This window comes from Vipera ursinii (genome assembly GCF_947247035.1).
Source record: "Vipera ursinii genome assembly, chromosome: 6".
Taxonomy (NCBI): domain Eukaryota; kingdom Metazoa; phylum Chordata; class Lepidosauria; order Squamata; family Viperidae; genus Vipera; species Vipera ursinii.
In genome coordinates, this window is record NC_139515.1 from 44374228 (window position 1) to 44396532 (window position 22305).

A 22305-nucleotide genomic window follows, 5' to 3' on the forward strand; every position below is an offset into this window, starting at 1 on the left:
TGAATTTCATGTTACTTATCAGATAACTATGAATTGCCTAACCATATTGGTATATGGAAAAAAACAGTTAATATAGTTAAATAAACTCTTCTGGAATGGAAAAGTAGTCAGTCTTATATCATATTCCTATCAGGGTGAATAATAATGACTTTTTTAAAAAAAATATAAATCGATTTTTTTTTAATTTAAATCAGATTTTTTTTAATCAAATTTATTTTAATGAAATGCTTTTGGAGTAAAAATCTATCTAAATATAGTTTTCTATTTAAGATACATTAATAATTTAGTTTATTCAGCATGAAATGGAGCTTAGTTATGTAGCATGAGGTTGTATATTCTGCAATATTTACATTTTTGGTAAACTCGTTCAATGAATCCAAGCTTTGCTAGCTGAGATAACATGCAGTGCATTGATGCATTCACACAATTTCACAGTAACTATGAGATAAATCGTAAAACAAAGTTCAGGGATATTCTTTTATCCCATTGTTTTGCAAATCTATGTAGACTATAAACTCTATGATTTGAAGACAAATGCATCTGTACCAGGCTCTAAGTGTTTTAATTAAGTAAAGGAGTTTGAGTAGTTCTCCAACTATCGTGTTTCCCTGAAAGTAAGACTCGGTCTTATATTATTTTTCCCTCCAAAAGAGGCAGGTCTTATTTTTGGGGGATATCTTATATTTTTTGTGCTTTCTTCGTGCATTGCCCCACAGATTATCCGCCTGGCAGCAGCCTCCTCCACCACCAACTCTCCCATGGCTTGCACTGTGACCGGGCAGCACATGCCTCCCCTGCCGCCTCCTTCCACCACCCCTCCTTCGCCGCCACTGGAGAGAACGGGGAGAGGAGTGGCTCTGCGCATCGATGCAGAGCAGAGAAGAGCACTTGCTTGCCGCCTGCATCGCCCCGTGTCTCCCTTCTCCCTTCTGGAAATGGCAGCCCCGTTTCCTGTTGCTTCTCCCAGCCCTGCTGTAGAGTTTGGTGCACCATCGCCCAGCTCCTCTCTCTTCCCAAAAGCAGTTCTTAATTAACCTGCTTTCCATCTCTAGTGCATTTATCTCCCGCTGCAGGGAAACAGAGTTTGTGGGACTAAAAAGGTTCAGTCAGACCTTCCAACTTCTCGCGAGATGTTCCACCCCCCCCAAGAAGTTGGAAGATCTGACTGAACTTTTTTTAGTCCCACAAACTCCGGTCATGGTGCAAGCTACAGGAGAGTTGGTGGAGTAGGAGTAGGAGGCTGCCACCGGGCAGATCATCTATTGGGCAAAGCACGAAGAAAGCCCCTGCAGTGGTGCACAGCGGCAACAGAGCCTTTCTCTGTTACCCTCCTCTGGCTCCGAAACAGCGGAAGGGGACAGGGCCTATCTCACCCAACCTCTGTAGCATGAAGTGAAAGGGAAGGTCGCTGAGCAAGGAGTGGCCTGGCTGGGGGGGGCATGAAATAAGCAGGTGTGGGGCAGCTCCATCCCCTCCCCCACCTGCCTTTCCTCGTTGTGGCGGCAGCAACGCGACACACACACTCTCTTGCCCCATTGTGGCAGCGAGATGGGACGGAGTGGGCTGGGTCCTAACTAGGACTTATTTTGGGGGTAGGGTTTATATTAGGCCCACCCCAAAAAATCAGGGTAGGTCTTATTTTTGAGGTAGGTCTAATTTTCGGGGAAACGGTATGTGTGATTAACCTATTAATCTAAAATCGGTTCTGATATGGCTGTTTTACTAACCTGACAGCTTATTATTCTAAATAGGAAACCTTCATTTTGTTTCCAATAATAATATTAATGATTCTAATTACCAGCAAGAATTGAGTCCTTACATTTAAAGAGCACCTGTCATTTCAGGTCCATCATGGCAGTGCCTGTTAATGGGCATCCACTCACCTGCAGCCTGCCCTGTCCCTCACCTTGTTGTGTCATTGCCACATCACCAGTAGTCCCATTAAAGTGAATGGGACTGTCGGTGAGTCAACAGCAAGTCAGAGGAGGAGCCGCTGCAGGACAGATGAAAGAGATTTAAATTATGATTTAAATTGAGTTGATTTAAATCAAGCCTTTTTACTAGTGATTTAAATCATGATTTAAATTGACTTAATTTAAATCAAATCCACCCCAATTCCTACACAAATAGCAATAGCACTTAGACTTATATACCACTTCACAGAGCTTTACAGCCCTTTCTAAGTGGTTTATAGAGTCAGCATATTGCCCCCAACAATCTGGATTTAGCTGAATGACCTTGGAAGAATGGAAGGCTGAGTCAACCTTGAGCTGGTGAGAATCAAACTGATGGAGGTTAGCAGAATTAGCCTGCAATACTGCATTCTAACCACTGTTTTCATTAATTTGAGAAAAGAGTGCTTATACAATCCAATTTACATATAATGGAAAGTTTATGCTCCACAAGTCACATGTACTTTCTGAAATCTCCAACTTTGTGCAATTGATATTTAATGGTTAACTGACCAATAGTACAGGTTTTCTGCAGGTTGGAGTCCAGAGAAGCTAAAAAAAAATGCCTTTGCATTTCTCAAAACTCCATTAAATGGACAGATTAGGGGAAGCTGGGAATTCAACCACAGTAATATTGCTTTGCATCTTTATTACATTTTCTGTGATTTTCAGCCATGTAATTCCTGATCACAGAAAGGTTGTTAAATCCCCAAACGTAAAATCAAAATATTTGGTGGGGAACTTAGAAATCATCTAGCTTAACTTTATACTCAATGCATTATGTATTTAGCATATGGTGATTTTACAGAAAGCCGAGAGTCTACTGCAGGGGTGTCAAACTGCCAGCCCATGGGCCGGATGCATCGCAATGAAACCGCACCCACCCCATTGCCGGCAATGGGGAAAAAGCTCCAATATGTTGCGCGACATCATGTGATGTCGCGAGTTTGACATGTCTGGTCTACTGCATCAGAGACAGTAGATGTTCGGCAGTCAATGGGATTCGGAAGCAGCTACCAAAACACTTCCATGTCTTGAGGTATTAGCTGGGAGATGCCCAAATGGAAGCTTGCCTCCCACTAAAGTAGTACCTGTTCATCTATTTGCATTTTTACATGCTTTTGAACTGCTAGGTGGGCAGAAGCTGGAGCAAGTGTCGGGAGCTCCCCTGCTCTGCAGTACACAGATCCTGAACTTGGGCTTGCCATTAGTCAATCCCCCATTCTAACCACAGAGCAACCATGCCCCCCTACTCAGTGCATAATCCACTGGAACATTTTTAAACAATTGATTATGTAGTCTCTAAAGATCTGTAGGGAAAAAGAAATCACCAAGTCACTAGCTGACAACATATTCAGTCAGGAAGTTATTTGTAATATTACATCTAAGTTGTAGTTTTCACCCTCTGGTTCTGGTCATCCTAGCTTTTATGATCTACAAACATGCTAAGTATCTTCCCATCTCTTTTATCCAAGTTAATTGATAGAAACATTGAATAGTACAGGACCCAAGCAATAGCCCTGTAGCATTGGAGACTTTCTTTGAAGTTAAAACGAAGCTATTAATGGGCACTTTCTGTGTCTCAGCCAATTGTGAACCCAGCAAAAATTATTGTGCCCGATAAAATTGTCAAAGGCTTTGCACATGTATGCTATGCTTGCAGCATTCCTTTGATCCAATTAAGTTTATATCAGATTAATAAACACAAATTTCATTCATATTTTGATAGTTAATGCAAGCATATACATTTTTCAAATATTGAAATATTAATTCAGTTAGAATCAAAACAATATGACATATGATTAATGACACACATCAAAAACTAATGTGACAAAAGAAATGTTATATTTTGTTGATATTTGAATGTTAACGATTGACTGCTGCAACAGTGGAAAAATGCAATGACCATTAATAACAAAACAGTAACACAGTGAAACATCCAACTTTAATTTTTCAAAAAATGAAAGAGTCAAATGACATTTAATAATTCAAAGTAAATCAAGTTGCATTATTTGTGATTATTACAATTGCCAAATGTTGGCATTATGTTGTATTGAGGCAAATGACATAATGGCATCATTTCTTCAATGACAACATTATACCAAAATGTAGAATTATATTTAATTGCTCCATCTGGGTTAGTTTGGATCCAACAAAATTACTTGTTATCAATAAAGTATTAGTAATATTGATAAGAGAGGATTACAGTATATAGAAATTAGTGAAAATAATTAAAACATTTTGGCATATCTTTGTATACTGAGCATTAGGTTCTAATTTAATGTTATGTAAATATTGCTATAATATCCTATATTGTTTAAAATCATCACAGATTTCTTCTAGTACTGGATATTTTTAAACATTTTCTCACTTTTTCTAATCAGTGTTTTGTGTTTATTTTATTGTATTATCAAATTCTTGGTATTAATCTAGATCCAGATAATCTATTGAAGCTAGATGGTGTGTAAACCAGCCTCTGTTTTTGTATTTGAAATAGCATTTTGAGAAGGAATAATCTTTCGCAGTTAAGTATCTTTTTTTTCTGTACAGAAATCTTTACCCCAAATTTGCATCACCGTGGGCTTCTTCACCCTGTCGACCTCAAGACATAGGTAAGGTTGATCGATTAATATATATATATATATATTTAACTTACTATACTCTTAATATTCTTGAAAATCAGTATCATGGATTAAGAATTAAATCACGTCTCATTCCCTTATCCAGACTTCCATGTTCCTTCTGAATACTTAACAAATATTCACATTAGGGATAAGGTGAGTATACTTTATGGTCCCTTAACAGAATACAATAGAACTAAATAAAAATTCTCAGGCTGTTATATTTTTGACAATCTGTATATATAGTGGTATTAACATCAGGTTGCTTGAATAAAGTGTCATTCTACAGTAATATTAATTTAATGAGCTATTTTTCAGATGAAGATATAAAAAATGCTTTAAAATCTATATAATTGCTAAATATTATTATTCCTTCTGAAACACATTTCTATATTATAGTATGCATTTGATATTTTAGAAAAGTTTCTTTAAAATATAAGGTATCTTAATAAATAGTTTTACATTTTTAAAAAAGTTTTACTAAATAAAATCACTACATTTGTTCTCAGTTTATATTTTGGGAGGATAGATGAACATTTTTATCAACATAGTAAATTCTACTTTAACAGTATAATCAATCCATATATTTGGGTTTGGGTATTTCCTCTGAAAAAGTGTTACTGTGTTTTGGAAATGTGCATGTATATAAAAAAATGGCAGTCTGATGGAGTGCTCAAAACAATTTTATTTGCAGATTTATTTTATCAAAAGCCAGAATTCTAATTACATACAGGCAGAATACAGAATTATAAGCATATGATAGAAAACAAATTCTGAAGTAAATTTTTCCTAATTCTTCACTCAGTTCTCCTAAATAGGTAAAGTATGGTAGGATACTTCACACTCTTAATGACTGTATTATTGTCATACAAGAAAAACATATACTTGGACAGTGGTTTATAATCCACATTCTCTTAGATCCTGTTCAAATATAATACAAGTATGGAGGCTGCTAGTCACCTCTACTTAGTTATGCCTGACAGAAGAATAGCTAAACAGACTGGGAAGTCTTTACCATTGGTTTGTCTGTCATTATATCAGTACTAAGAGGTTTGGTTTCAATCTCCTATCAAGAATTTTAAGTTGTGTGTATGGTCATAATTCTGGTTTATTGAGAAATAGTACTTCTGGTTTAGGTTTAATGCTAAACCATTCTTATTGGATGTAGGTACCAGAATAAGCATTTGGGGAAATTTAGGGAAGCCAATTAAAAATTCTGTCAGCTGTTCTGTCTCTTACCAACTACATGGATGTATATGTGTAACATCAAAGAATTAATTCATTTCTAAGATCTTTATTTTTAAATCATCTCTTACTAATATAAATAAAACTTACATTGGATTTTGAAAGTCTTTTTTTTCCTTTTCAGTTGGCTGCAATAAAGCTTGGTCGCTATGGGGAAGATCTACTCTTTTATCTCTATTATATGAATGGAGGAGATGTATTACAACTATTAGCAGCAGTAGAGCTGTATGTCATTTTTAGTGAATTTTATAAGAAAATATATGGTTTTTAAAATGATGAATATCTTCCATTTTAACAACCAGTTACTGTAGTATGCCATCTGAAGGGGAAGTTTAAGCAACAACTATTCAATTTTTTTTAAAGCTTCCACTTGTAGACTTTCTTCCCTCATGCTTTACATGGTGCAGAACTCTTGTATCAGGAGTATGGAATCTTTTAGATTAGTAAACATGCCTGGAGTTTCAAAAAGATTATTATGGATAATTGCAAAAAATGACTACTATTCAGCAGGCTTCTATTTATAAATGGTCAGTTTTGATAAGTGTTTCTTTTTTGTATAAAATTCTCAAATACTGTAAGGCAAGCAGCTCCACTTTGAATACGTAAATATTTCCTTCAGTTAATCTACCATTTAATTTAGGTTATGTGCTGCAAGGAAAATTACAGTATAAAAATATTTTTATAAGCTATGTGCACATAAAAGCACATATTTAATATAGGCAAAGGTATTTTGTTAATTACAATTTTACTTTTTAACAAATTTAAATCAGTCCAGCTAATAGAATCTTCTTTTTCCTGATTGGATGACAAAAGATTTAACCGAGACTGGAGATACCACAAAGAAGAGAGAGTATGGATTACCAGAGCACCAGGCATGGAGCCAACAATGAAAACTAATACATATGAGAGAGGAACATACTATTTCTTTGACTGTCTTAACTGGAGAAAAGTAGCGAAGGTATATTTATATATATATGTATTTAGATCTTTAAAATGCCAGACTGCCATGTGAGATTGAAACCATATTGCTTACTCTCGTTGATTGTTGTTGGTGGGATCAGGATACAGGGATTTGACTTGCCTTGATAGGCCTATCAGCAGCTTTTGGTATCATTTATCATGCCCTTCACTGGGTATCCTCCTTCCTACAGTGAGGGAAAAAATATTTGATCCCCTGCTGATTTTGTACGTTTGCCCACTGACAAAGAAATGATCAGTCTATAATTTTAATGGTAGGTTTATTTTAACAGTGAGAGACAGAATAACAACAAAAAAATCCAGAAGAACACATTTCAAAAAAAGTTATAAATTGATATTGATAATATGCCATGATGTGTCTCCACCTCAGCCAGGCAAGAGATGTAGTGACCGAAGGCTCTGACCCAGTGTTTGAGGATTGTTAGGGAAAAAATAGGAGGAAAAATAGTCTTGGACTAAATCCTTCAAAGATAGAATGTTTATGACTGAAACTGACTGAATATAGAAATAGTTCATCTTTTATTCTGGATTGCCTTTGATAGAACTGGCCTGCAAGTTGGTGGGCCTCTTGGAGTCATAACTTCTAGTTGAACATACGGATTTTATGGCCAGAAGGAACTGCACATTTTTATCTTGTTTACTAATTATGGTCTCTCCTCGATTAGTAGTCCTTGTAGCCACTCATGTTCTTGCCACTTAGTCACCAGCTGGATTATTGCAATTTACTGTAGATGGAGCTACCTTGAAAACAGTTTTGGTTTAGGTAGTTATAAGTGCCCATGCCACAGCAGTATTGTGGAAGCTGTGTTGATATCCGTTACTTTCTGGATGAAAGTTAATACGCTGAATTGTCACAAAGCCTTATGTTGCTTAAGGCCTAGGATATCTCTGAACTGAATTTGCTGTTCTGGCAATATCTGGGAGAAAGAGAACGCCATCTTCAGGGACTTTGGATTTCAGCCTTCTTGATGAAGGCGTCCTTTCTTCTAAGGAATACTGGTCCACTGCTTCCTTAGTACATTTTTGGAGAATTGTAAAAAACATGGCTCTTTGAAAACAATTTGGAAATTAATAAGGTCACACTACTACTAAATGATCAGTTGGATTGAATTATTGTAATTGCATCAATTTAATTCTGTTTTTAATTTTATTACTTACTACTATATGCCATTCAGTTTCTAGAAATACAAAGGCATATAAGTTGTGCTAATAAAATGAATAAATTGTACTTATGTGTAAATACTTACTTGTGTGTAAGTAATAGAAATGTAGTATTGCCAATGGGAGAAAATTAGTAATATTCTTGAAACAGCCTAATAGTGAAAACCATTTTACTTAATTACCATTCAGAGATATGCCTCTTAATAGGGTGATATTCAACTATAATTAGCACCTTTCTCTGCTTCTTCAAGTATGACTCAAGATAAATGTTTTACAGTACTTTTAGGGGGAAAGATGGAATTGATTTTGTTCTTTGCGTAATGAATGTGCAAAAACAATACTGCAAATAGTTACTTGCAGAATATGTACCATTCACTACTTGTTGACTGATCTGACACAAGACTCACTGAACATAGGAAGGAATTCTTTTTCGTGAACCTGAGATTTTTTCAAAAATAAATCTTACCAGAGCCAATTAGCTTTTAGCAAGGACTCCACAGTTCAACCCTAAGCTACAGATATTATCTACTATTGAAAATCATCCCTGATTCCGAAGTAAAGAGAGAAATGTTTGCATTCTTCTGTCTAATTTCTAGCAGTTAGTATTTTTATTAATTGTTTTCTTTCTATGTATTTTTAAAAGTGTTGATTGGAGTTATAAATACAATTCTGTGAAAAATAGTCATCCATCTTGGATTTTATAAATGGTTGCATATCTGCTGCTAAATATTATCCAAGCTTCATAGGGGATTATTGTTAAGTAAAGGTTGTTTGCTATTGATTTTTTTATTTCATAACATAATCCAATGTGCATTGCAAATATGAAAAGTAATTGTCTCCCTGGTTCAGTCAATTCAGTTACACTTTGCAGAAATGAAATACTGTAGTCTATAATAAAAATATCATAGCTGTCAAGCATGGAAGTGGACCTGCCGTGGTTTGAGTATGTTTTACTGCCTTAGAATTTGAAGAATTTATTATTACAGAAAGCTTAAAATTTGGTCAGAATTCCACAAAGAATTCTGTCCATCAGCTGAAGACTTGGTGGGTCATGTAAAACAGGAGTCCCCAACCCCTGGGCTGTGGCCCACTACTGAGCGTGCCCTGTTTGAAACCGGGCTTCGGGAGAAATGGGCAAGTGTGCTTGCAGAGCTCCACTCATGCAGATGGTGGGCAAGTGCGTGCACAAACACAAAACTCCACTCATATGAGCGGAAGGACCTTGCACTCATGAAGCTCCATTCGTGCGAGTGGAGAGTGCTTGCACTAACACACACAGCTCCATTCATGTGAATGGAGCGATGCTCATGAGCGCCCTCTGCTCTCACAAGTGGAGCTTTGCGCGTGAGCACAAGAGCCCTCTCCTCAGGTGCCCTCCACTCACGCGCAAACCTCCATTCATGTGAGTGGAGGGCATGTGCAAACCACTTGCACAAATGGAGCTGTGTGCATGTGCATGCACCTGCCACTAACACCCCCCCCCCAGCGTTGGGCCAGGCTGCCAAGGGAGGACAGTGATCCCTAATGAATAAGCAAGGCTACAATGGAATGGAATAAGAGAATAAATTCAGTGGGTTGGAATGGTGAAGTCAAAATCCAGACCTCAGCCTCATAGAAATACAGTGACACAATCTGAAATGGGACTTCATGCTAGAAAACTCTCATGTCACTAATTTAAAATATTTCTCTATTTAAAAAAATAAAAAACAGGCCAATAGGATATAGTGATGTGACAAACTGATCACCAATTGCAGGAAGTAATATTTACAGCTAAAGATGGTACAACCAGTTAGTTAATATAAGGGTGTGATTACTTTTCATACTGTCACATATCATGTTGGATTGTCTTATTCTTGAAATAAGCTCCAAACATTTACTTCTTTATAGGACCCACATTAAATTCTGATAACATTCATTGGCAAAAATATGCAGAAAATCTGACAGGAAACAAATACATTCTTACAGAATTGTATTTTGACAATACTAACACGAATCTTTCCGATTTGAATTCTTCATTTTTAAAAACTTAATCTAGCTGCAGTTAGATTTCATCTAATTGGTATAAAATAAATGTAAGATATATTGCAAACTTTGGGAAATGGTGACTTTTAAAAATTAAATTTAATTTCTAAAAGGCTGTCCTAAGGGAAAGTTTATTTTATTTTATTTGAAAGAAACAGTGTTTTCTTTTGGTTAAATGTGCAAAATCATTAATTCCAATGACCTGTTGGCTGATAGTAGAATAATTGCCTTTGTTTGGGTTTGTAGGAGTTCCATCTGGAATATGATAAACTAGAAGAACGGCCTCATCTGCCATCCACTTTCAACTACAACCCTGCTCAGCAAGCCTTCTGAAGACTTCCCTCTTGTCTTGGGGTATGGCTGTCTCAGCACAATACTCAACATAACTGCAAAACTGAAGTGGCTCAGGCATCCCGGTTTTAATTCCTTTTGAGGATCTGGCAATTGGTTCATGCAAAAGGGTCACCATTTGAAGTCCTGCCTTACTAATTATGTGCTGCCCAACAACTAAATTTATAATTTGTTTTCCTTTAGTTTGTGCAGGGTCGGATTTTTTTTTTATATTATTTTTATTTTTTTTGCCAGCAGACAAGCTTGGGTCTGTAAAGACAAGCAAGTACACTGACAAAAGTTTACTAGTTTCCAAAATGTAAAAAAAGGAAAAAAAAGAAACAAAATAGACAATAAAATTTGCATTGTTCATTGTAGCACTCTTGGTAATAAAAAAAATGTTTGTGCATTTTTATGTGAAGATCCTTCTCGTATTTCATTTGGAAAGATGAGCAAGGTCTGCTTCCTTCATTTTACTTCCCCTTCAGTTTTTGAAAAGGCAGTTTTCGCCAACTTAATGCAAGAATATCTGTTTAGAAGAAAGATATTGCCACAACTTATGGTTCATTTCCAAAGTTGTGTGTTAACTGAGCTTCATCTTTCCAGAATGAGCAAAACACTGTCCAGTCTTTGTTACGATTTTGTAATAAATGTGTACATTTTTTTTAAATTTTTGGACATCACATGAATAAAGGTATGTATGTACGAATGTGTATATATTATATATATGACATCTATTTTGGAAAATGTTTGCCCTGCTGTACCTCATTTTTAGGAGGTGTGCATGGATGCAATATATGAAAACGGGACATTCTGGAACTGCTGGTCAGGGGACATCTATGTCGCCCTGTGCACTAAAGGGCCAGATTTCAGCAGCCAAGGACATCCATACCCAAGTGAATGTGATGGGACTTAACGAAGTGAACTGAGACAATTCACTCTGGCTGTTTGAACAGCAGCGTTTCATAGGAAGAGAAAAAAAAAGATCAATCTTGTATTTTCTGACCACATAAAGGCTTCTTCTCTTTGTAATAAAGTAGAAAAGCTCTCCTCACTGCAGTGTTGACTTTGATTTGAAACTGTGATATCATTTCTTCAACAATGAAAATATATAAAAAGTTGAAGTATTAAAAATGCAAAGCTATAAGATGATTGTGGCACTTAATATGAAGAGTAGTTTTGCTACAGACATTTCATGAATAAGAGTTGCATACGTTTCCACTGTGGCCTAAATGCTCCATTAAACATTGTCATGTCCAAACAGATTAGCATAATAAAATAATGTATGTTAAGCAGTTGGGATGGATTAGCTGGGCAATCAAGGGAGGTCCAAAAATTCACATTGAAATAACTTTGTGTCGGTATGTTGTTTTAAACTTTTGAGAGGAGAAGAACCATTTCATTTGATGCTTCATTTTTTTCCCCTGGAGGTTCAAAACCAAACCATGAATACATTTTATTTGTGAAAGGCACTGTAACAATATTATTTAGACTGTGGGTAGAGGAAAGTGTATATCCCTTTACTGTTGCAAATTTAAGTCAGCTATTATATTGCAATCAGATCTTAAAAGTTGGTGCAATTTAGCTGAAATTACCAAAGTAAGAAAATACAGCAGAATAATGTCAGTGAAATGTTTAATTTTAATTTTTTTTCTATGTAGTGTAAAAGAAAATTGTTGGATTTTTTAAAAAAAACTTTGGGAAATCAGCCTCTAGTATTATATTTCTATATCAGGTGTACAGCAAATAAAATTCTACATTTTATATGTATTTTGGGTTAACTGGCAGACATAAAAATATAAAAACGATAACTGTCATTTTATTATTTAAAGCAAAGCACTTCCTCAGTCTGAGCACAGTTATTTCTGGTAACATATATCATGCAAATACTTTGTTGCTCCATTATTTAAATACATTTACTATTTACAAGTTTTTCAAAAGTAATGACCGAAAATATTCAAAATTTCATATTTACAACCTTGACCTAGAAACATGATAAGTCAGCAAAATTCTGTTAATACAGCTGTGATCTCTTAAATTGATTTTTACATTGTATGCTTTGTAGTCAAGTGCTATTTAAAATTAAAGCTATGGGATGATTGCAGGACAAGTTCATGCCCAACTAAGCAATGTATCTTAATTAAGAATGTTGCTGTTTCAAAAGGCCATGGCTTTTTAAAAAAGAAATACAACTTTAGATGCACTTTATTGTGGTCTAATTTGCAATATTGTACATTTACAAACCTTTTGGTTAAATAAAACAAGAACAGGATCCATTATATGTTAATGCTAACAAAATAAAGCATTACATGCTGTCAATTAAAATTCTACCTAGATTGTCATTAATATGGAGTCAGGAATTGATAGTGGTGAATTACCAAACAACCATGCACTTCAACTTATTACATGTGATCTACTTAACATTGAATTTCATATTTTGTGAATAATATGTATGTATGAGAAAAATAGTATTTACTGACCTGTGTTCTAGCAATCTTTTATGAAAATTTCAGAAAAGACTAGGTTTTTGCATGAAAAATACAATTAAAATTGGAAGCATTCTATAAAGCCATATTAATTAAACTAATCCTTTTTACTGAAGTAAGAGAGTGTTTACAATCTGTTTATTATTGAATAGCTCTAATAGCATTAGTAGGCTATACTGAAACTGCATCTTACAGCAAATAAGTAATAATTCCATAGTGATTTCCATGGCTCCTTAACTTTATAAGGGTTAATATTTCTTTAATAATTTATTGCATTTGTATCCCTTGGACTGAGAAAGCAATGTAAGGCAGCTTACATCATAAAAACATAGGTTAAAAACCTGATACCTAAATAAAACACAAATCTACCATAATACATTAGGCACAGAGGTTGCAATTCATTACTCAATGACACTTCAGAACAGGTTTGTCTTTAATAGCTTCCAGAAGGCTGCCAAAGAAGGCATCAGCCTAATTTCCAGAAGAAGACTGGAATATGAGGGTTCTAAGCAAAAATGTTACCTGCACTCTTGTCTCTTCATGTATTTGAGGCATCATTAAAAGATGGTGGAAGAATGTGTGCAAAGGGTAAGTTCGGTAGGCTGTTTCTGTGTGAAGGAAGATGGTTCTTCCCTTGCTGCCATGGTTATATGTTAAAACCATCACTTTGAATTGCACCAGGAAACATACTGGTAACCACTGTGGTCACCATAGAATAAATGTAAGAATATAGATAATTTGATTTGCTAAGCTAGGACCTGATACATTTTATATCAGTTGCAGTTTCTGAGCAGTCTTCAGAGTCATCCCCATATAGGCTGCATTGCAGTAATCCAAGTAAGTAGTGGTAATGATGGTTAATATCATTCTTTAATATAATTTCACTTGTTGAAATACCTCAAGTAAGTTTTTTAAAATATATATTCTCAGATTAGTAAATAATTTTATTTCCAATTTATTGTAACATTCTCTTGTGTTTTTATTTCATTCTGCATGTAAACATCTTTCACAAGATACAAATATTTTTCAGCAGGAAAACTATATGTAGTCTGTTTTTTAATCTGATGCAAAAGAGTCACTATACCAGGGATCTTCAAACTTCCCCTTTTATGACTTGTGGACTTCAACTCCCAGAATTCCTCAGCCAGCGTGCCTGGCTGAGGAATTCTGGGAGTTGAAGTCCACAAGTCATAAAAAGGCCAAGTTTGAAGACCCCTGCTGTATACACTAGCTTGCCAGTGACATTGTCTAGGGAGGTGCATTTAATTCCACGTCTCTAAAGAATTCCTATAGTTACTTTATATTGCTCTATCCTTGCAATCTCTTTTTTATTGTTATCCTCACATTTATGCAGCATACAGGAATGGATGTCATTTTTCTCTTTAAAGGGAATTACACAGCATTTTGCAAGTTGGTTTTTCTTAATCAACTTTTTCCAAGGAAATATTTTAGTTGGCATATCTTCAGGATAGAACTGCTGAGATACTCACATAGCCTCATTAAATTGTGTATTTTAGTTTACAGTGCTTTCTAATAGAGACAATAATTTCAAGACTTTAAAAAATATTGCATGTGTATGTTTTGAGAAATATTCATGTGCCTTCCTATATTTTTAATTAATGTAGAGGAGTCCAGCCCAGTGTTTGGAGGTCAGAACCAGAATATAGCGAAAAAACCTGGTTCAGAAAACACCTGTTTTTCCCCCTCTTTCAAAATCAAAATAGCAAGGGAAAGAAGTTAATTCTTCCTCCTCAATTTGGGATGAATCTGGAAATTGGCAGTTACAAACAAATTTGATTGTTTGGTAGGTTGCTTGTTAGTGATCGTATAGTGAAGAAACTTCTTGGATGAGAAGTGAAATGCCTTCAAAGAAAAACAAGAAAGTTCAGTTGTCTCGTGAAAAAGCACCTTTGGGATCTGCATGAGTTAATTCCATTTGAGTTTGGAGGCATATCTCCCAGAAGTAGTTTTGATTATGGCTAAGATCTGAGATTATAGTTGGGTCAAAATAGGAAGTGAGCTTGTCTCTTGCTCTAGATTGTTGTCTTTCTACAACAGTTATTTTTTTGTGGTAGTTTGGATAGGTATTGGGTGGGTAAATGTTAAAATGGGACACGGTGGCTCAGTGGGTTACGATGCTGAGCTTGTCGATCAGAAGGTCAGCAGTTTGGTGGGTCGAGCGCCTGTTACTCGTCCCAGCTTCTGCCAACCTAGCAGTTCGAAAGCACGTAAAAATGCAAGTAGAAAAATAGGGACCACTACAGTGGGAAGGTAACAGCGTTCCGTGCACCTCTGGCATCTAGTCATGCCGGCCACATGACCACGGAGACGTCCTCGGACAAGCGCTGGCTCTTCGGCTTTGAAACGGAGATGAGCACCGGCCCCTAGAGTTGGAAACGACTAGCACACATGTGCGGGAAAAACTTTACCTTTACCTATGTTGTTAAAACATGTTGGGATAGATAAATCAGAAGATTTGTGTCTCTCAGTTTTGTATGTATGGTCATTTATTACAGTTCGTTCTTACCTCCCCCCATTCTCTGAAAAACACGTTACTGCCATATTTATACATTATTTCTTGCATTTCATTGGCTAGAGACTGATCCTTCTAATCTACATGTTCCCTTATTTTATCCTGATGGTAGCAGCCCTGTAAATGGTGGTTAGTTACTGCACCAAATAACTGTTACCATGTGAGCTCCATTCTCAATTTAGTGTTGATCTTAGTGTTTTCTACTCTGTTCATCATTTTAAACAACGGAAAGGACAGAGTGGGTCTTGGTGCTATCTACTCGCTGCAGGACAGCTTGCCACAGGACAAGAGTTACACTAATACAGAAGAAATGGAATAGATTAAAGAAAGGATGCAGAAGGAGAAACAAAATGAAATATGAATGATAAAAATTAAAATATTTTTTAAAAATATTTTAATTGAATGGTTGGTTGTCCCGCAGTGAGTTAGTCACAGTGAGTTGGTCGTGGCGAGTTGTCCCATTCTCGTACAGAAAAGCACACGGGCAGATTTGTTCCTATTTATAAAAGAGAATATGACATCTGCTGTTGGTAGTATCCAGTGACAAATATACATTACTGTAGATCAATTGATGAATTATCTATCATCTAAGATGTAAAAATTGTGGAATTGCAACTGCATAATGCTATTACATTTTAGCTTATTTTCAAGAGAAAATGCTAGCAGAGTCCAACACAGTCACATTTATGTCAGAAAAGGTTTTTTTAAAATGATTGAAAAAAGGCCAAATTTTTAGATTTGTCTGGAAGTTACTGAAAACCACAGTAACACAAGGTCAGTTGGAAGGTATTCCACAGTGTAAGAAAGGATGTTAAGTTTGTAAGAGACCTAGCTCTCAAGTATTTTTAAAGAGGTTATAAATGTTAGGCCCTTACCCAAGAAAATCAGTCCTAACGAAGAACAAAGCATTGACAGAAAAGTATCACAGTGGAATGCAAAACAAGAAGCATATGGCCAAAAAAGAAGGAAACAATGAGAAACGTATAATTTCAAGAAGAAAACCAATCAGGAAAATAGGTGGACTGTAAAATAATAAAAGAAGTGAAAGAGAGGCTTAAGGATGATGTAGAAATTGCATCAATTAATAGAGATAGGCCATGCTGATTTTGCTCAGGGAGAAAATTAAAACGATTAAAAGAAATTCAGGAAAAGTTATCCTTCATTACCATTAAGCGGAATAATATTCAGAAAATGGGTTGAAAAGGGGATTGGATGGAGGGCAAAATTATCAAGAGCGGAGCAAGGCAGTTCTCCAAATTATTGTATCAGTTATACAAGCAACAATAGAAGGACATGGATCTTAACAAAAGGCTTGGTAAAAAGCCAGCTGTTAGATTATTATGCTTGACTTAAAACAGGATTATTTATATTCTACACTGAACATGTTTTATCAATGGAATCACACCTGCTTTTTGCACTTAAAACTATAGAGTCACATTCATGTCTCAATGTCATTTTATAATAAATGAAAAGGCTGTATGCAATAAACAATGTTTTGAAAGTGTTTCCTCATAATTTCACTTAGCTATTTGGTGATTATATTCTCTGAATTCTTAAAGTACTCATGAGGCAATGCAAAATACTATATTTCAGTATTTGTTTTTCTTAAAAAAAAGTTTGAATCAGAACAGCAATTTTGAGATAAAAACCAATTTTGAGTAAAATTACCTGAACAATATCAAACCTTATTGATTTATCATTTTTTTTCAAACAGAAGATTTTCTGTATTACATTCAAAACCTCAATAATGTATTTGGTAAATCTCATAGAGATTTATTGCAGTAAAACATCTGCAATTGCTATGGATCACATAGCAAGTATAACTGGGGTAATGGGGAACAAAATATTTTATACAGGAGTAAATACAGATAGTCCTCAACATAAGACCACAACAGAGCCCAGAATTTTGATCATAAGTTGTTGCAGTCATAAGTTGAGATACCACGTGAGTAGACTTGATTTTTTTAACCATTTTTATGGTTGGTTGTAAAGCAAGTCACTGCGGTTGTTATGCAAATCACACAGTTCTTAAGTGAACCATCTGATCTTTCATTCAGCCTTTTCAGTAGATGGGTTTCTTTTTTTTTCTGCTGGAAAATGGCAAAAAACCCCACAACCCATTGCAAATCCCAGTCATGTGACTGCGGAACATTGCAACCTGTCATAAATCCAAGTTGGTATCTGAAATGTGATCATATGACTGGGGCATCCTAAGCTGAGGATGAGTTATAATTAGTTTTTTAAAATTCTGTCATGACTGAATATTCATTAAAGAACCAGCCATAAGTTATAATGTTGCCTTTTGGGTAGAACATGCTAAGAATTGCTGTAGTTGATGGAAAAAATTCTCCAGTACATTTGGAAACAGGGTTTAATTCTAACTTGTTTCTGGTCAATTAGCATAAATCAATTATCTCATTGATTTATGTGGGACTTAAACATACTTCATTTCTCTGGACTCCACTTATAGAGAGTGTCATAAGACAGATATAAGATCAATGTTTTCATGAAGAGTGGCATTCTAAAACTTTTTAAATATTTCTCAAAGCAGAACAGTTTTAATTGATCATAATAAAACCAGCAAAAACCTGAAGTTTTCTATAACTTACAGTATGTAACCTGCAAACATAAAATAGTTGTTCCACAATATAAAATCTTAAAATTTGTGGAGTTGACCTAAAGAACATGTTTCTTAAAACAAGATATTCACACTCATGTTGTGAGTGGAATAGGAATGTATGGAAGACATGTTAGGTAACCAACAGTCCTACTTAATTCAAAAATGGCAGATGCTGGGGATTGTCAGGGAAAATGGAATAGGAAGCCCTTTGAAAATTTCTGCCTGCACAATTTGTATACACCAATTTGTATTAGTTTGGTGTGGTGCAGGGTCTTCAAATTTGGCCCTTTTCTGACTTGTGGACTTTAACTCCCAGAATTTCTCAGCCAGTGTGCCTGGTATAGTGGTTAAGTCTTCGGGAGTAGAAGCCTACAGACTGAGTTTTAGTCCTGCCTTAGGAATGAAGCCAAGTGGGTGACTTTGGGCCAGTCACTCTATTTCAGCTGTGGTAAGCAGCAAAAGCAAGCCACTTCTGTAATCTTGCCAAGGAAACTCCAGGGACTTGTACAGGCAGTTTTTCAGCTTATTATAAACACTTTGTATTTATAAAAGATTCTTTGGATCAAATCAATTTCCTTATGGTACTTTTCTGCTATAGAGGTTTATTCATTTAAATCTGGAGGAACCTGCTGGGTAATTTACTGAATTCAGTAGGACTTCAGATAAAGTATTATAGTAATGCTATGCATTATTACAGAGCTTTCCATAGTTATACTGTCTGGATGGTAATATTGGCATATTGTAATGCTACCAAAATTATTTTCACTTATTTGATTTCAGAGGGATTCAATCACCCCATCACTCCACTCCAACTGTCCCAAATCCTAATGAGATGACACACGAGTATATAAAGTCTATAGCTCACATTCCAGATGCATTGCTATCTGGTCTTTTAGAGACCAGTTAGGTGATGATACACTACCTGTTAGAAGTAGACAAGGACCGATGATCTAATAGAAGATTGAGAAGGCTCTAGGAAGACCTACATATGAAGAAGTATATCAGTGAAGCTATATTACTTTTTCTGCTTGTGTTGAAGATTGAAGACATGGATTTTGATGGTGTAAACATTGTATCAATCCTAAGGGGCTGAATAAAATAAGAAACAATAACACTTCTTTTCACGGATCATTTGTGGGTACCTTGGATTTCTGTGCCATCCCTGGAATATCAAAAGGACAAAACATTCACAGGTAAAATGAGGGATTGCTATAGCAGTACATATAAAAGCATTCATATCTCAGAATAGGATCCCTGAATGTTTTTGAAATGTAGAATGCTCTGCTATTATTACAGGTGGCATTTACTCTTTACTCAAGTAAGGGCATGGTCTCTTTCCTTAATCCAGTCAATTATAGCAAATAACTATACAAAGAACAGAATAAATACATAGGATGATTTTTTTATTAGATTTCTATCTTGACTTTTTTTTATAAAGTGAGCATACCAATTACTCCTTCCTTTTCCTATTTTCCCCACAACAAAAACTCCATGCGATGCGTTGGACTGAGAGTCATTGGCCCAATGTCACCCAGCTAGTTTTCATACCTAATGGAGGTATTTCCTGATTTCTAGGCCAGCACTTTAATCAGAAAGACCAAGACACAACTTACATTCACCACAGTGCATAAAAGTTTGAGAAGGAGCTGGCTATATTTACCAATGATTCATATATCATCTAACAGTGTCCCTACTCAAACAGTTCTAACCAACCAAAGCAAACTGCCTTGAATATAGATATAGTATATTTGGAATGGGCCCATTTAAATTTAGTGGAAAAGGGGTTTGTATCTTATAGAAAAGAATATGCAAATCTCTAAACCCAATCAATGGTAATACTGCAAGTCTCTTATGTGTTTGTACATACTGCTGCAGTTTTATTAATACTGCATAATGGTTTCACTGGAAATTCTAATACTCATTAATATCCTTGTCACTGGCTCAATTTTAAAAATAATATTTTAATTAAGCTAAAATACTTTTGGCACTTTCTTCTTTAAATAAAAAAATAGTCTTGTAGGTTAAAATGGTTTTAAACAAGAATGTAGATGTTAAAATGCAAGATTAAGAAATAACATTTTAGATCATTATTTGGCAACATACTGCTGGAAAGAGTTAATTTTAAAACAAGCAGTTCATGCAGGAAAGTATTTTAGCACAAATACAAACGTATATTTTAAAATATATTACAAATAGCAATATATCAAATATCTACTTTTAATTCTTTTCAATTCACTTATGTTGGATGCTTAATGTTTTGTATAGTTTTTGAAAGATTTCAATTTCTGAGCATTAATGTGTGCTCATCCATGTATCAATATTGTACACTATACAAATGATGCAAAATTTGAAGGGACTGAACTTGATTTAGTAAGACTTAATACAATTTATCTGCAAAGCACCTTTCTGGAAATAGGCTTAGAAAACTGAGATCAAAGCTCTTTAGTGTAATTGATTGATACATTGTTGAGTGATTTGTTTTTTTTAAATCACTTTGAATTGTTTAAATCACTTTGTTTTTTTAAAAAAATGATTCTTTTTCTTTCAGTATTGGAAAAGCAAATTACACTCAATCAAAGAGTTTAACACCTTGACTTCCAGTTTGCCAATGTCAGCCGACATGGACGTCTGGAGGACGGCTCCCGTCTTCCACGTCCAGTTTTGCATCGCGGGGGTGGTGGTCCTAAAAGGGGCGAAGAGCTGCCTTGGATGGGCGACCAGACAGAAGGGGCTTTTGCAGAAATGTGGGGGAGCCGCAAACCCCCCCCCCGTTAGTGCCTGCATTCCCTTTGTACCAGTGGATGAAAGACTTTGGCAGACAGCCAAAGTCAAACTTACCATCAGGCAACATTAAAGCAGCGTGGAAGAGACGGGGGTAAGATTCCTCTCTTATACCTTAATCTTCTTCTTTTCACCTAAATAAGCTGCTAAGTACCTTTCCCCCCTGTGGAGAGGGAGGGGGGAATTCAACCCTCCCTTCAAATAAGCGAGCAAGCCCAGGGGTGTTTTTTTTTAAAGTTGAAAAAAGAAACGGACTAAAAGAAAAGAATTTTCTAAGTACTTGGGGGACACCCAGTGGCTAAACCTGAAATTGCAATCTGACTTTCTCTTTTAAAAAATCAAGAAAATATTCAAGAAAAACAAGATAAGATTAACCTCGAACACCAGATGTGAAACTTCACTATGGAAGAGTTTCAAAAACAAATCCATGCTATGTGGGAAATATCTTACCAAACTTATCAGTTCCTTTCTACAGCTGGTGATGAAATAAGAGCTTTTGGAAAAGAATTAGAAAGCATCTCAAGGAAACAAACTCAAACTGTGACTATAACCAGTGCTTTTTTTGTAAAAGAAAAAGGTGCCGTAACTCACACATGTCATACAACCCTCCCTGCATACCCTACAAGGTTCCATCCAAAAAAGGTGCCGGAACTCCGTTCTGAGCGTTCTACGACAAAAAAAGCCCTGACTATAACTAATATTTTATTGGGACAGAACTTAACAGAAGAAATTGAACAATCAAATACATTGGCAGAAGATTTAAATATTCAACAAATACAGACTGTTGAAGATTATTATGGAAAACAGGTGAAAGAAAATTTATTCAGACCAGGACAATTATATCAAGAGGTGAAAATAATGAGAAGATTTGGAGCTCTTAACAGACTCCTCAATTCCACAAAAGTGGAGACTGGAGGGCCACTTCAATATGATATAACAACACAAGAAAGCTTTGATGACCTTGAGGCAAAGAAGCGAAAAATGACATGGCAAAGGAAGAAAGCAAGAATAAGATTGAAGAAATATGGACATTTTTAAGAGGTCTGAAATAGATAATACCAAAATAGACAGGATTGTATTTGGATTACAAGAGATTGTTTTGATGAGTAGATAAAAATACTAATTAAAAAATAAAAAAATAAAAATAAAATACAGATGTATGAATACTAACATTGAAATATTGAGTTCTTTAAATGATATGGATTAAGATGTATATGTTAAAAATGATAGAATGTAACTAATATACAGTACATGGATGTAGTGACATGAGAGGATGTATTAAATATTGAAACGGAAGAAAGTTTGGTTATTTTTTAGTATGTGGAAACTATGTATGAGAAACAAGAATATTATATTGTCCTCCCCCTCTTTCTCCTCCTTTCAATTCGTATTCTAATGACTACTATTCTAATATTGTACTACTAATATTGATATGGAAATGAGATAAATAAGTGTATTACATTATTAGGTATTGGAGAAAATTGTGTAAAGGGAAAGGAGGTTATTTAGCAATATGAAAATGAGAAATTTTAATCATTTAATTTTAATATCAATGTAAAATTAAAGCTAGAAAAAT

At 35.3% G+C, this 22305-nt stretch overlaps 1 protein-coding gene across 9 annotated transcripts in view; it reads left to right on the plus strand.

The window, feature by feature from the left end:
* Positions 1-20708, plus strand: part of CNOT2 (CCR4-NOT transcription complex subunit 2) — a 74618-nt gene extending 53910 nt beyond the window's left edge. For 5 of the 9 annotated variants that reach the window (XM_083366452.1, XM_083366454.1, XM_083366455.1 and 2 more), the window contains 5 exons: positions 4503-4564; positions 4680-4729; positions 5943-6043; positions 6632-6776; positions 10226-10720. In XM_083366452.1, coding sequence (XP_083222578.1) covers positions 4503-4564; positions 4680-4729; positions 5943-6043; positions 6632-6776; positions 10226-10312 — 445 coding nt within the window. In that variant the 3' untranslated portion in view covers positions 10313-10720. Of the gene's footprint in view, positions 1-4502; positions 4565-4679; positions 4730-5942; positions 6044-6631; positions 6777-10225; positions 10721-11084; positions 13205-13235; positions 13384-18728; positions 19142-20496 lie in introns of those variants that run through there. The other 4 variants (XR_014492938.1, XR_014492939.1, XM_083366451.1 and 1 more) reach the window with 4 other exon arrangements.
* Positions 20709-22305: the final 1597 nt, after the last annotated feature.